General features: G+C 27.9%; 2 protein-coding genes across 7 annotated transcripts in view; both read left to right on the top strand.

Annotated features, from left to right (window-relative positions):
* Nucleotides 1–12,701, top strand: part of LOC132942413 (neuronal calcium sensor 2) — a 92,294-nt gene extending 79,593 nt beyond the window's left edge. For all 3 annotated transcript variants that reach the window (XM_061010753.1, XM_061010752.1, XM_061010754.1), the window contains 4 exons: nt 1,541–1,653; nt 9,380–9,523; nt 9,819–9,947; nt 10,228–12,701. In XM_061010753.1, the coding sequence (XP_060866736.1) occupies nt 1,541–1,653; nt 9,380–9,523; nt 9,819–9,947; nt 10,228–10,404 (563 nt within the window). In that variant the 3' untranslated portion in view covers nt 10,405–12,701. The remainder of the gene's footprint in view (nt 1–1,540; nt 1,654–9,379; nt 9,524–9,818; nt 9,948–10,227) is intronic.
* Nucleotides 1–15,781, top strand: part of LOC132942414 (neurocalcin homolog) — a 95,374-nt gene extending 79,593 nt beyond the window's left edge. For 2 of the 4 annotated variants that reach the window (XM_061010756.1, XM_061010758.1), the window contains exons 2-5: nt 12,859–12,986; nt 13,047–13,165; nt 13,218–13,406; nt 13,489–15,781. In XM_061010756.1, coding sequence (XP_060866739.1) covers nt 12,917–12,986; nt 13,047–13,165; nt 13,218–13,406; nt 13,489–13,683 — 573 coding nt within the window. In that variant the 5' untranslated portion in view covers nt 12,859–12,916 and the 3' untranslated portion in view covers nt 13,684–15,781. Of the gene's footprint in view, nt 1–3,040; nt 3,052–12,858; nt 12,987–13,046; nt 13,166–13,217; nt 13,407–13,488 lie in introns of those variants that run through there. The other 2 variants (XM_061010757.1, XM_061010755.1) reach the window with 2 other exon arrangements.
* The last annotated feature ends 609 nt before the right edge of the window (nt 15,782–16,390 follow it).

Raw genomic sequence — 16,390 nt, 5'->3', positions numbered from 1 at the left:
ATGAATATGTAAATTTTTTACCGACTAACGAGATGTACATTTTTATATTATACAATGCTATAACGATATTCATATGATAGTATATTATAAATTAAAATGTTTATCATATCCTATTTAAGGCTACACAAATATTCACTTTACTTAATGACCAAAATACTTAATGTTATTCATTTGAATTGGTATATATATCATTTTTTCAAGTGAAATTAATTTTTATCTCATTTTTGTTTTTAATTATCTTTTATCTAAAATAAAATACAATTTTTGTTTTAGGCGTCTCCCTAATGAATAATAAATTATGATATTACAAAATAATTTAAAAACAAATCATAATATCTCAACTTAGACGCACAATATATTATGTAGAATGTAGATTGTACATATTATAACATTTTTAATATTTTTGTAAAAAAAAAAAAACGATTTTGATTTCTTAAATTACGTTGGTAAAAATCATCATTCAATTACTAATATGGCCTTTGATAATTTTTTTTATTTGGGTTTTTAAATTATTGTTAACATAACTACCACAATAGTAGTAACTATAGTAAGTACCTACGGGGGAGTATATAAATTAACTGTTTAATCAACTTTGAATTTCACAAAAATATAAAGTAGATAAATGCTAAATATTATGTACATTTATATTCTATAAATAAGTATTATCATGAATCGGGACAGACTGTTTAAGGAAAACAACATTTCTATAAAATAAGTAAAAACATGCGATTCACTTACAAGCAATAGTTTTCTGCTATTATAGGTAGCTGGTACATACCTTATCAGATTTATTTTTAAAACGTAATATCTTTAAAGATTCGTGAACATCCATCAAAACCATTTAGTCATAAGATGACAGCAGCAGACTTATGCGAGGTATGACCTATAAATCTTTGCGGGCGTGAGCTTGTGTAGTTGTGTGTACACGCGCGATAGACTCGAGTGATGTGTATAAAAATACAAAAATGATAAAATATAATATATTGTATATTAAATCGCGGTATTTACTCTCTGTCTCTCTGAATACACCAAAAACTATTGTAGCATTATATATATATATATATATATATGTGTCTATATTATTGTACTATGTTCTTTCTTAAAAATGTGTGTACATATATACTGCAGTATACCAATAAATGCATTGTATGGAATATATTGTATTCAAAAATTATGGATAGGTATGACACGTAGTACTGCCGTACTGGTTGGCTAAATTATGAATATCGAACAACGCTCTGGGATTAGGAAACATTTTTCCGAACTTGCTTAAAAGCAAATCCACAGCAATCGCCGAAATTGGGGTCAAGTGGTTTTATTGCCATGCGCATAGAGCAGGAAGCTTTCAATTAAGGGGTACAGCGGGCAAACGGTGTACGCGTGAAGCCCGTTTGATAGAAACACAATAATAGTGAAAGAGATATTTTTACCCCAATTAATTTTAACCGGAAACATCACGTATACTGTTGAGCACGTAAAAAAACCACTTGTTGTACAGCCGATAAATGTTTAACTGTTATGTTATCGTATTTTGTTGCAGACATGGGTTGTTTCGGTAGCAAAGACAAGTTGTCCAAAGAGGACATGGACTTCTTAAAATCCCACACGAGATACGACGAAGCGACCATTAAAGAATGGTACAAAGGTTTCAAAGTAAGTACCGCGTGGTTGTAATTATTATCAGTTATTATTAATTATAATGATCTGTATTTTAACCATTCTAATACGCGTTATTCTTCGTCGATTACTTATAATAATTGTCCACTGATCACTGCCTTAGCAAGTCCCTCGTGGTTTGACTTTTTAACATCTAATAATAATCCATATGGATCAGATAAAGACTGAACTACGCAAGTTTATTCTTCATTTTGTTTTTCATTGAGCATATTTTTTCAATTCCTTTTGAAAAAATCAATGTGACGACGTTTCTTTCAGTTCTCTAAATTGTTCGTACTTGTTCGTTCAACTATATTATTTCTGGAGACTTTTGTAGTCTGATCAATAATAGTCATTTCACGTACACCGTTTTTCCCTTTCCCACAAAGGATTCAACAAATCCCATAAGAACATACTTCTTCTATTGTTGTTATTGTTCACAATGTCACGCAAGTCTGAAACGTAATAAAAACTTGGTTTGAGTTTATTTGTTCTATAATTTTTGATACCATATAAATAAATTAATATCAATTGTAATTATATTTTATGTGCAAGTATTTGTTGAACGTCGAATTATATTTTCAAATTGATAAGTACAAAAATTGTTTTTATAACTTCGCTGTCTTCGCTATATCAAATGTTTTATCAGTTTTGCCACTGTTAATTACTTTTTTTTTAATTTTGATTTTCAGACACTATATACTATACCTACTAAACGTTTTTATATATTTTGAGTTCATACTTAATAAATTCCTAGGATTAATTTAAGACAAAATATAAAAACTCAAATCCAAAATAGTTAAGAGATACGTGTATTAGATTTAATGGAATAAAACTGTTTTGGAACCGAAAGTTGCTTAAAAGATAAACCATAAATGAATAAATACAAGATATCATGCAATATGCAAAATATAATAGTATATTACTATGTACATTGGGTATATAATAAAGTTCGGAGTTGATAAAATGTTGACTAAATAGGGTTAAAGTGTTAGTTTTCATCGTGTTCCTATAATCCTATTAACTTTAATCCTGGGTTATAAGACTGTAGGCTTATCCGTGATTAAATGTTTATCAGTTAAACTCTCATTTTTCGTTTATTTTTACCATACCCTTATACCTACTTACAAAAATTGTAATATCAATTTTTAAAAGGTATTAGAATTGAACACTTAAACGAATAACTTTTAAAATTGTAAACATATAAATAATATATAACAATATGTATACTTTTGTACTCCCGTCTCCCTTATTATTCCTCAATAATTTTCTAAATATTTTGTTTATCTTAATAGTGAGTACCTAGTGGAAACATGAGTTAAAATTATATCGTGTATTTTTTTTAATGAGTTAAAGTTTTATAAGTTACTTACTGCATCTGGAGGTTTTTCCATGTTCATTAAAAAATAAACTTACCTATATAGGTATTGTATTTTATTTGAAATTTCAGTTTTTATTAAGAATTTTTATAATTTTAAAGTTTAAAACAACTTGCAGTAGCAAGATACATAAGATTATATTTGTTTTGGATATAAAATCTGAACTTTTGTTATTGTGTTATACATCCTTAGAACATGGTGTTTTATGGTTTAGAACATAATGTATAAAAAAGAAAAGTTTTGCTACCTTTTTTACTGTATTGTATTTTTTTTTTAATTTGAAAGCAACGAAAAGTCAGTAAATTTGTTATTGAATTTCAAGCTTTTACTATAGGTACAATTCGAACATAGGTACTTATATTTAACATCCTTCCTTTAATAACTGAAATGGTAGTTATAGGTAGGTACATCATACATCATACATCTACATTAAAATTGAATAAATTATAATTTCGTATTTAAATAATAATTGTATACAAATCTTATATTTAGTTTCATGTAAATATAACAATGTATTTGTAATACGAAAAAGAAATCGATAATAATCTAACATTGTTTTATAACAATTAACATGTTAAGTATAAAGAAAATTGCATTTGTTAATATTTGTGCTGGAGCAATAAATTCGGTTTGGAAACCTCTACGTCAAAGAAGATTCAACAAATCAATTATCTTTAAATCAAACTTTCACTACCTGTGACAGGTCGTGTTTCGTGTATTTTATATGATGTATAGGTATAACAGAATATTGGTAACACATTAATTATAAGTTTAATTCAACACAACCCTGTATGGTTACAGAGTGATTCATGAAACATGCTCACACCCATTTTTTCTTTAATAATTAATTTATTCAAATTCTGATTTTTAGAATTTTTAAATACGTTTAAAGACTATATTTTCAAATACTTGAATTTGTTTGTAGTACTTGTAGTTTTCTAGACTGGAGTGTCCTGTAGTGATACAAACTTCTGTTTTTAAACGAGAACCCCTCTTTTTTATTGTAATTTTTTTAATGGATAATTTGTTTGAAAATTTTAATGTACAAGTACCTAAGCCAAAATTCGATTGAGTAGTTTCTCAGTTATTAAAATATTTATACTAAAAATAATAGTTCTTAAAAATGGTTTTACAAAAATAAAAATAGATGTTATATTGGATTTAGTATTTATTATACTTCAACCATTTTTAAAAATTGTTATTAATGTATTAATCACTTTAAAGTTAAAATCACTAACAGCCTCAATAATTGTCAAACCCATTATCGTGGACCTATTATCCCTAGTACGCTATGTTAAATATCTCAAAACTACTCATTTAAAATGTTGATTTTAATGCGTCACATTTTTAAGAAAAATTTAGCCGCTAAATAATTCACAGTACGAAGGGAGTTTTCTCGTTGGAAAAACAAAAATAAAAAATATTCACATAAGTAATTTTCAATTATCCGGCTTTGAATAACTGCATTATTGAAGAAAAATAAGGAATGAACATGCTTTGTGAATCACTATGTATATAATATGTATTATAAACCTGGCTTCGATTATGCATTTTTCGCAATCAAAAATACCCTGGTATAATATATATATATAATATATGTATAAATATATTATATTATATACTTATTTTGTTTAAATTGGTTGTAACTTATGATTATGGATATTGAACATTTATACTTCTGGATTTGTATAATGTTTAATAACCCCCCTTCCCCCCCATTTAACCTTGAAACTTTAATGGCCATTGGTCAGTGGTCACAATCACACAGTCAACCGACTTAGAGGACCAATAAATTGGATTTAAACGTACACCATGCATGTAAACCATGCACATAAATCACTCCGAATTATATCTTTGGTTTAAGCAGCTTAAATCGTGAACAATATAATGTTACAATAAATTGTCCCCGGCTTATAATTCATGGCAATTGCATTTGTGTAATTAAACATTAATTCAGTTTTTGTTAATTACATATACTAAAATTAGTCTTATTTAATATTAAATATTTATCTATTTGGATTTATGCAAACCTAATTATTTACCTATATAATGATATATTTCTATAGTAAGATAATTTATCGTGTATGAAGAAATTAGAAAAGTAATTTTAGTGATTATTACGTTTACAGTTAGGTCTACTTACATAATATTCTTATTCAGACTAACAAAACTATATTTACATATTATTTTAATTTGAAAGAAAGTATCAATTAGATATGCATTCAAGTATGTTAATTTAATAATTCATTACAAGTACCTATGGTCTTTGTGATTATGAATTCAACAATTATTAAAATATTTTAAATTAATGATCGTGTATTTAAAAAAACAAACCATGTTAATATTATACTTTATACGCCTAATATATATTATTCTAAAGATAACAGTCATCCTAAAATTATTAATCTATTTTAGTACATGTAAAAAACTTTTCTTAAAACTAATTCTTATTTTGTGTAATATTTTTTTTACCGTCGAACCAAGACTTCTGGCAGAGTATTCTGAATTGAATATGAACAAGAACTTTATGTTGTTTTTAAACTTTTTATCATTATTATTTTTACTTAATACTTTTGTACCTTATGAAGCGTAACATGGCTTACTTTAAAAAAAATATTGGAAAACGTTATTATTATTATTATATACTACGTGTAAAATAATAATGAATAATACATAATTTAAATAACTTAAATGTATTTTTTCATTTTACATTTTAAAGTTTTCAATCATATACTATTTATTATTAAGTTAACAGCAGTGTGCTTATCTATTACTATATTATTATTTACGGTGTTATTTCCCTTTTAGCCCTACAATTTGAATAGAAATTTAAATACGTGTATTATCCTCTTTTTTAAAAAGTAAGATTGGATTATGTAAAAAATACGAAGTTTATATACTTATTACAAATACATGAGAATTCAAATGATGTAATAATTTAAACAACATAAGTGTAGTGGCACAATAGGGTGGACTTAAAGGGCTTAAAAGGGCTTTGACCCCAAAAAAAAAGAAAAATAAATATCCTAAAAGCGCTCACAATTTATGAATAGAATATTAATATAGGTGTTTAATTGATAACTATTTAAAAAAAATACTTTGGGAGGCTGAACATTTTTCCAATTTGGACCACTGGTATAGTTTATAATCAGTAATCACATATTTGTTTATTTTATAATTTTATATGATAGTTAAACTGTATGTTAAACTCATATGTTTACATTGTATAATATATATATATATATATGATTTTTTATTCACTTAAACATATTGTTCTTTTTATTATTATTCTACTTATATGATATTTGTATAATATCCTAAAAATTGGTTTGAAAAAAAATAAATATTAATTGTAACATTACGCCAACTTCTAATTATTTAGAAATTTGTCGACATATTAATATCTATGTATGGTTAAACAAATACTTTATGTTCTATTCGATTGTTAACTTTACTGACAGAATCATTTGAATGTAGGTATATTAATGCATCGAAATATGTTTTTAATTTTTTTAATATCTTACATAATTTTACGAGATTTTTATTAAATGTTATATAAATAGGTAGGTAGGTATTATTATATCTCTTAAGATGAAAAATACACTTAACTGTAGGAAAAAAAACTTTGGATGTTATGTACGTTTTCTGCAGTAAAAAAATGAAATGCTTAAAAAATCCTGACTTACGTTATTAACGACTCGGAGAAAAAAATATAAAGGTTTTAAAAACTATCCTCGAGGGACAAACACCAGATGTCATTTTAATCTCGAAAGAACCATCATTTTTATATCTGACAAATTGTTTACGCTCTATATGAAATAACCTTTAATCCGCTCTAAAAATGATCCAACAACCAAACCCATAATAAGTCAACGTGCCACGTGGTAGTATTAAAGTCATTCGTAATAAATTGACAAAAAAAAAACGTTTGAAACATTTCTTAATAATTCACAAATCAAATAACTATTTTATACTTAGGAATTAAAATTCACCTTTTAAAAAACTTTTATTGTAATCATCCCAGTAAAAAAAAAAATTGCATAATTTATAAAACTCAAATTAAAATATATTTTACCAATAGAGATGAATTAATTTTTATAACTTCATACAAAATCCAATAAAATGTTTTGTAAAAAAAGTATCATAACCATTTTCATCAAATCAACTAAACCTTGTTACAAATTATTTGCCTCTTAATTTCTTAATCTTAAGTTTCCTTATAGGACAGATTATTTTCACAACTTCGATGTTATATTAATACAATCGGATTGAAATTGTTCATAGGAAAATTATACGAAATAGCTATATATGTAATAGCTAAATGATATTATTAAATTTAAATACATCGATTTTAAAAGTTATCGGTTAAAAAAAATGGCAACGGAAACACAATTTTTAAAATATCGATTTTTTTATTTATAGGGTTTATACACTAACGTATAACTAATGTTTAAATCTTTAAAGTACCTACTAACATATTATATAATACATATAAACGTTTTTTTTATAACTTATAAAGATATAAAAAAATGTGGTGCATACATTTGATTACCACCAAATCGCAAAATAATTTTATTGGTGATATTGAATTTTAACAGATGCGATATATTAATGCGTCTGATAATTATTTTTACTCTCCTTTTATGCGTTTTCTATTCTCGTCTATTTAGCGTACGATGAATGATAATATGTATGTATAATATGAAGACGTGTTATGCGTTACCGTCATATATTACAACAATGTGTATGGGAGAAACTTGTCGTGCGAATAATTTACCTTGTCGTTGGTTGCAACGTCACCGCCAAAAACACACGGCGATGGAGTTCGGTCTGTCGGGAAGAGTTGCAACGCGGGCGGAGGTATTAACCTTTTCTGGATTTTGTTTTGTAAGATTAATGGCATTAACCCGGAGGATGATTAATTGAGTTCTCCCGACGGGGTAAGAAGTCTGCAGTATACACCCGTGTATCACGCCTCCCTCCACCCCTCTCTCTCACACTCTCTCACCCTCTCTCTCACACTCTCTCTATCCCCCCCCCCTTTTTCTCCTCTCTCTTTATTCTCTCTCTCCGCGGCCCAAAAGACAACGCTGCCGCCGTTATTGTGTTGGCAAACCCATTCGACTGCGTAGTCAGTCTTGTCCCACAGGATCCGTCACTTCGATTTATTTACCTTTACCGCTCTCCGTATACATTTCAGCCGTTTCTATCTTACATACACATCAGACATTATTATATTATGTTGTAGCCTATTTGTGCCCGGAAAACGTCCATAACTATACAACCAGTATTTTCGTCGTGAAACAATATAGCGCTCAGGTTGTTATCGCCTCCTGTTACTCGTTCAATTCAGTTGCTGTACTATTATACTGTTGTATATTTCGGATGCGTTCCGTCTTCTAACATATTTTGGCGAATAAGCCGTCATCTGCTCCGATGTTCTCGGTGCCTACAGCGATTGTGCCAAAAATACTATGTTTCCTTTGGACTCGTGTCCGTCTTTATTAACTATTTTATAACTATTAAAAGTAAAGCAGCAAATACATTCGTTTTACACAATATTCACTTCCATAATGAACCAACAATAACGTGTACCCATGTTTATTGAATTGTATACTATTGTATTTAAATAGGTAGGTACATACAATCAAACATGCAAATTTAGGTTTAATCAAAAGTTGTTAGTGGTTCCACCAAATAAATATATGAGTAAAACAAATACGACCAATATAAAATGTTAAAATTGATTGCACAGTACCTATCTTCAAAATTTCCAAAAATATATTTTCGAAAAACGTTAATAATTGTTTGCTTAAAAACCCAGCCCCTAAGCATAATTAATAACGTTTTCAGGGAGACATCTGTCATATGAAGTTAGAATACAACTTTCAAAAGTTTCAAATATCATTTAAATTGTTTTGAAATAATGGTTTGTCATTATGGCACGAAATCCATTGTATGAACCCATTAGTCTTAGACTATAATATATTTTATATATTGAAATATGGACTGAGGTTTCACAACACTTCACATTATAATATTATATTCAACCCTTTTCGAATCAAGCAAAATGTAATAATGACCTTTTCAGCGTGTATATATAAGCCCCGGAGGAGTGATTATAATTTAATATTACTGCATTTATCGGTTTGAAATGGACAAGTAAATCAAATCGGTTTATGTAAATTCCCGCGTGTTTCGTAAATATTATAATAATAACATCCCAAACTCACGCTGTTCAGGTGGTATTATAATGATTGTATCCCAAATAATAATACGAAATAAATATAAACTATTATGTGTAACGATTTTCATATTTCATAACATAATTTGTTTTATTTTAGCAAGACTGTCCAAATGGCCGTTTAACACCCGCCAAATTTGTGGACATGTACAAAATGTTCTTTCCAAGCGGTAATGCCGAAGAATTCTGCGATCACGTATTTCGGACATTTGATATGGATAAAAATGGTTACATAGACTTCAAAGTGAGTCACTCGATAATATTTTACAAACTATACCTTTATTATATACTATGTTAATATAATATCAGAATGCAATCGAAAAAAAACACCATTTCCTGAGTGGTTTTATTGAATTTTCCCATATGTCGCCCACCCGTTAAAGGTCGTCAAATGAACTTCACCCGGACCCCTTCCGATCGTTCAATGAAATATCAACTTTTTATTATTCATGAGGTCGCTCCCACCCATAAACCTGCAACCCAACCCTCCGCACTAAACAGGCGCCATTAAAAACCGTGCATTTCTATATCGGTTACAGGAGTTTCTATTAGCCATAGACGTCACGTCGTCCGGTACACCGGAGGAAAAACTAAAATGGGCATTCAGAATGTATGACGTGGACGGCAACGGAGTCATCGATATTCAAGAGATGACGAAAATCGTTCAGGTACAAACGTCTATTGATAATATGATAGGTACAAAACGCTACCTTATTTACTTGACCATTAAAACGTTTATGTACCTATTTATGTTTTGTTTTTACTTATACTTCAATGGTGATTATTTAAAAAAATGTATTTAAAATGTACTAAAAGACTAGTCGTACAAATTATTTGCATTAGATCATTCAGCCCAAAAAAGGAGTATAAATCATTATTCCTGTTTTCGACGGTTAATCTTGGGAGTAAATAGATATTGAGACTGATTTTTCTTTTATATTTTCGTAGGCCATCTACGATATGTTGGGTGCATGTTCATCTAATCGTCCAGCTGACTCGGCAGAAGATCGGGCTAAAAATATATTCGCCAAAATGGATGAGAATAACGACGGACAGTTGACCCAGGACGAATTCCTTAAAGGCTGTTTACAGGACGAAGAGCTATCCAAGATGCTCGCACCATAACCACTGCCACGGCTGGCGTGAAAGCCCAATATAATATTATATTTCGCCGCATTTTTTTGTATATCTTTTTCTCTCGCCCCGTAGGGTACGCCTTTGTCGGTGCCAAAAAAAAAAAAACAAAACAAAACAAGTAAACCCGTTTTTTCTAAAAAAAAAAAATTTGAATCCAAAAAAAAAAACAAAAATATATAAAAAAAAAAAACGAATTGTTTTCTTATGGTTATATTTTCTCTAATAGGGTAATTTATCTACGGTACATATGATTTTAATGCGCAGGTTGCCAGGTGGTATGCGTTTTACATCTCGTGGGGTGTCCGCCCCCTTTCTTCTTGGGTCGATTTGCATAGTATGGCGTAGTATATAAACACATCGGCAAACCTCCGAGGCCTTTTTCCGAGTAACGATTTCCCGAATCTCAAGTTAGCTTCCACTTCACCTGGTGACTTATTTGTGTAAATAATTTTCTGCACATTCCCATTTATTATTGTTTGTTTCTTTTTTATTATTACTATTATAATTACGACGGAGACTCAATTGAACTCTGTTAACCTGCGATGTTTTCATTTTAAACAGGTTTCAATCAGTGCAAAGTAAAGCTCAAAAATGAAAAAAAATATTACAAAACTCCATTACGTTCACCGGATTTGAAAACTCCGTAAAAAAAAAAACAAAAACCATTTTCGGGGTCATTTTTATAGTTTTACATCAATAATAATGCTATTAAGGTAATTGGCTGTAAGAAAACACACAAAAAAATATATACAATAAAAAGGAAAAACCTTGGCTTTTTCGGGTTCAAAAATCGTGTCATCGAGTGGACCATTCGTGTATTAAAACTGACGGGAACTTTATGTTCAGAAATCAAAATCCTGCACAAATATAATAATCATGCGACGAAATCGTATTTTATTATTATTGATTACCTTTGGCTAGTTCATTAAGCCGCTTGTAATTTTAAGATACATTCTCTTGGACCAATATATTTATATTATCTAATCACATTAATTTATAACTTAATTTCTTATCTATTTTTTTCGTCGATGGTGCACATATTATATTGTTGGATTCCATTAGCAATAAATCGCAACCAAAGTGTCTGTTACCAAATTATGATATACGTTTACTTTTTATATTTATAATTATTATTTAATTAAACATATTATTATTATTATTATTATTGTTATCATTTCTATACCTGTTACTTCATTTAAATCATGCATATAATATGTGATGTGTATGTTATTATAGTGTACGGCCAAATATTAAACCATAAATTTTCATGTTATATTCAATTTAATTACTTTTAAAATACGCGATTGTAAGTGTGAAACGCTTAATTTTTTTTTTTTACGAAAAAGGATACTTAATGTTTACGGTAACGCTTGACTTGGTTAAACTTGTTGTGTGTACAAAACCTGAGTAATTCAAGCATTACTATTTTTTATTTTTTTCCATCTCGACATATCTTATAAAGTTATAAAATATATTATTACTCTTCAGACAACAAAACATATTAAACGAAAAAATTATATAGACAATTTGAGTACGTGTAATATTTTTGTAGCCATTTATTATATTTTATTCTATACATATATGTCACAACAATGTATTTTATTCTTGTTCACTATGTACACGCGTACATTATTAATAATCTAGTAAAGTTTATAAAAATTTTAAAAAAACTTAGGGTTAATTATTAATCGAGAATTTTTCTATACACCAATTTGTATAATCCATTATTATTAATATTATTATTATTATTATTATTATTATTATTATTATTATTATTCTAATAATTATAGATGTTATATTATAAACATAGTGTAAAAAAATCTGTGTCAAGTGTTGTCCTTAATAGTAATTTTAAAATCCAATGAACTATATTTTCTTTACTTATGTATGTGTGTAATGTGTATGAATATATATTATAATATAACATAATACATTATATTCATATTTATGTACGTACCTACATTTAGAATTAACAAGTCATAGTTATACATTTATAGTAAGTAACAATAATGTCTAGCTACTACATCAAACAGACCAACTTATTTTAATTATCTTATTTTGTTTTATACGATACGTACATTTATTTGCACACATTGTAAAAAATATTCAATGTGACAACTATTTTTATTTTTATTTGTTATACATAGGCTAAGTTTAAATTTAAATAGTTTAGACAATTAGTTCTTAAGGTTAGGAAATGTTACGTTTCTTTTCTGCTCTGAGCGCTGTGTATGGTTAACAGATGAATCAAAAACTAAAAATTTATTTCATTCTGATGTCTCAAACCAATGTGTTTTTCTTTACTTACCTTTCAGAAAACCATCCAATATGATAAACGAATACCTACTCTTTATGGTGTTCTTGATAATACTGTCGATAAATCTGAACATTCTTATTAGTTATTATATACTTGTGTAATAAAACTGAATTATAACTTAACAGATTATGAGAATGAAAGCTTAATGGTTCTCGACTACACATCTTTTAATAAGATAAAAAAATGGGAAAACAAAACAGCAAGTTAAAGCCAGAGGTCTTGGAAGACCTAAGACAAAATACTGAATTTTCTGGTAAAATCAAATTTTTTATTAATGTTTATTAAAGTAACCGTTGAATTTAATCATTTGCAGATGCTGAGATTCAAGAATGGTATAAAGGTTTTTTAAAGGACTGTCCAGGTGGTAATTTAAGTGTTGAAGAGTTTAAGAAAATTTATGGAAATTTCTTTCCCTACGGTGACGCATCTAAAGTAAATTAGTTTTAAGAAAGTAAAAGATATCTCATTTAAACGCCCAAAATAGTTTGCAGAGCATGTATTTCGAACATTTGATGCCAACAGTGATGGAACAATAGATTTCAGGGAATTCCTTTGTGCTCTGTCAGTCACATCGCGTGGAAAGTTGGAACAGAAATTGAAATGGGCATTCAGCATGTATGACCTGGATGGCAATGGGTTCATTTCACGACAAGAGATGTTGGAAATTGTTACGGTGAGTTTTTGAAATTCCAAATAGTAGTGATAATAATAATTATTTATGAATTATATTTATTTATTATGTTGTGTATATACAGGCTATTTATAAGATGGTTGGCACTGTAATGAAGATGCCTGAGGATGAATCGACGCCAGAGAAGAGGACAGATAAAATTTTTAGGCAGATGGACAAGAACAATGATGGCCGTCTATCATTGGAGGAGTTTATTGAAGGTGCCAAAAGTGATCCGTCTATCGTTCGACTGTTGCAGTGTAACCATGCCGTCCAGTAGGGCTTTGAAATGTGCATTTCACTGAATTTGCCTGCCTTTTAACTAAAGTCACATAATGTTTGGACTTCTTTTTTTTTTTTGTCTTTAACTTTCTTTAATTTTAAATCTCTAATAGATTAATTCTTCTACCCAAAAGCTTCAATCAAACATCAATACGTGTGCTCTAATTTTTAATGCTTATGAAGTTTTACAAAATATAATATTAAAATCTGAAAATTGCATAGGTACTTTTTCAATCAATAATAAATTATAATTCATCACAGATACATGTGGTGTTAAGAAACACGTGTTGATGATTTAAGATAAAACAAAATTATTGTTTTTACTGTGATATAATATTCTTAAATTTTTTTCAATTTTGATCTATTTTATCCATACAATGTATCATTATTATTGTATTTGTTGGACGAAAATATTTTATTATCCTATTAAAATTTTTTTGTTTTCATAATATTAATAATATTTAATTGTAATTTTTGCTTGTATTATTTAAATCTAGAGATGTGTGATGATTGTAAGACCAAACCCCAAAATGTACATTTAAATTTTATAACTTCATACGTAGAAGGTTATATTTATATTCCTAATAATTTTGATTTTTATTAATCAAATTATTCAACTATGTGTCATATTGTAAAAAATAAAAGAATGTAGAAAAATATAAATTCGCACATCTCTTTATTTATTTATTTACAACCATAATTTTACCACCATGGTGGTATTTTGATTTAATAATGTATAATAATTGTTATGTATTCCCAAAAATAACAAAATTCATAAAATCGACAAATATTTTTGTAGGGTTCCTATATCTAGTCTTCGTTTACTGTTCTAATATTATCATAGTAAATACTGATGAGTTGCCTATAACCTATATAATAATTAAACATTTTTTTTTTTAAAAATGACTTTTCCCAAAGGTTTGTCAATTTTTTTTCATTTAAAAGGGAGTATATATTAACTTATTGTTATTTAAGATTTAATAGTTTAACTCATAATATTGTTAAATCCCCCCCCCCCCCCAAGTAAGAGGATTGTGTTATTGTTTGAGTTGTTATTCGTTTCAAAAGTATATTTTTTTAACTTGGCTTGAGCCCGACTCTTAGAAATGTGCCGTTTTATATATACGTGCTCAAATCTATTTCCACATCCTCGGTGCTATTCATGTTTAATAGTAAACCTGTACGTAACACTTAAAAACCCTTCCATTATTTTGTTAATTCTAAACCGCGACCAGACACATATATTATATGTTAGTATGATTTAAATTAATAATTATATAATTTAAATATATTTTGTATATTTTTTCTAAACTAAAGGCTTACGGTTTTGGTCTATACATATTATACACTAATCATAATATGGTAATTTTAAATTGTTACAATGTTATTCAACTGTATAATTTTGTATCGAATAATGTGTTAAATGTGCATGAATATCTGTATTTAAACATGTTAAACATGTATACCAAAAAATGATTATTATTCCGTCTTCATTAGTAAAATGAGTAAAAACAAAGAAAATACAGAGAACCATCCAACATAATATGCGTCTTTTCACCCAATATAATATTATGTCAAACATTAAAATTTTACATATTTGCTCAAGTGTCAGTCATGTGTCAAAATGTCCTCTTCCTTGTACCTCTTACTCTTCCATTTACATCTACTCGATTTCTTGCCAACAATTGTGCATCACATTTTTCACACATTTTGCACACATAAATTTGGATAAATAAAATGTATAGAAAGTTGGGAAAATTCTATGAACGGTATAAAATGCCTCAAACATTCTGTTTGTATACATAAATGCGGCATAGATTAGTTATTGTAGTACAAATCTTACAAATAATATGTTTTAGGGTTATACCAATAATATATTTTTTTCTTATATTGTCCACCATATTAAATATTATATTATATTATATTTATATCATATTATATTATATTATATTATATTATCAGCTGTGTAAAGAAACATACAATACAAAAAAAAAATGTTTAAATTATATATTTCATACTTATACATATACATATTATTTAGTTACAAATAAATCAAACTGTATGTGTGTAAAAGTTTTAATATTTTATTGCAATTTGCAAACAAGTGTTCCATACAAATCAAAAAGTAAAATAAATATATCTTAAATTATAAATTATATTAATATGATACCAAATTACTTCTGATTTAAACATTTAATATAGGTACTTGAGCAGTTGAGTATCACATTTTAATATTTAATCTTTTTTTTTTATAATTTACATGATAATATATTGTATATTAATAATTGTATCTTTAAATAATTAATCCGTGCTGATTTTCAGAAATATTGATATAGTTTTTAAAATAAAAGTAAATTAATAAAATGAGCATTATATGTATTGTAATGATGTGGGATTCTGATCAGGATTGAAACGGTATACGCTATAGTAGCGTGCCACCACTTTTTAATAATATAAACACGTTGATTTTAAACTGTGATATATATTTGATTTGTATTTCTATATTAATTAATTTGTATACATACGAGTATACGACAGTGGCGTATTTAAGAGGGGAAGAGGGACTAGGCTCCCCACTTTGGCCTAGCTTCTAGATTAATAAATTGAGCCGTTTTTAAATATCCTAAAACTTGGAAAAAGACAATGCCTTCCCCCAAAAAAAACGAATTCTAGATCCGCCACTGAGCACTGACCTATGTTAGGGC

Source organism: Metopolophium dirhodum, chromosome 4 (assembly GCF_019925205.1).
Source record: "Metopolophium dirhodum isolate CAU chromosome 4, ASM1992520v1, whole genome shotgun sequence".
In the NCBI taxonomy this organism is placed as follows: domain Eukaryota; kingdom Metazoa; phylum Arthropoda; class Insecta; order Hemiptera; family Aphididae; genus Metopolophium; species Metopolophium dirhodum.
This window is presented reverse-complemented; position numbering and strand designations above follow the sequence as displayed.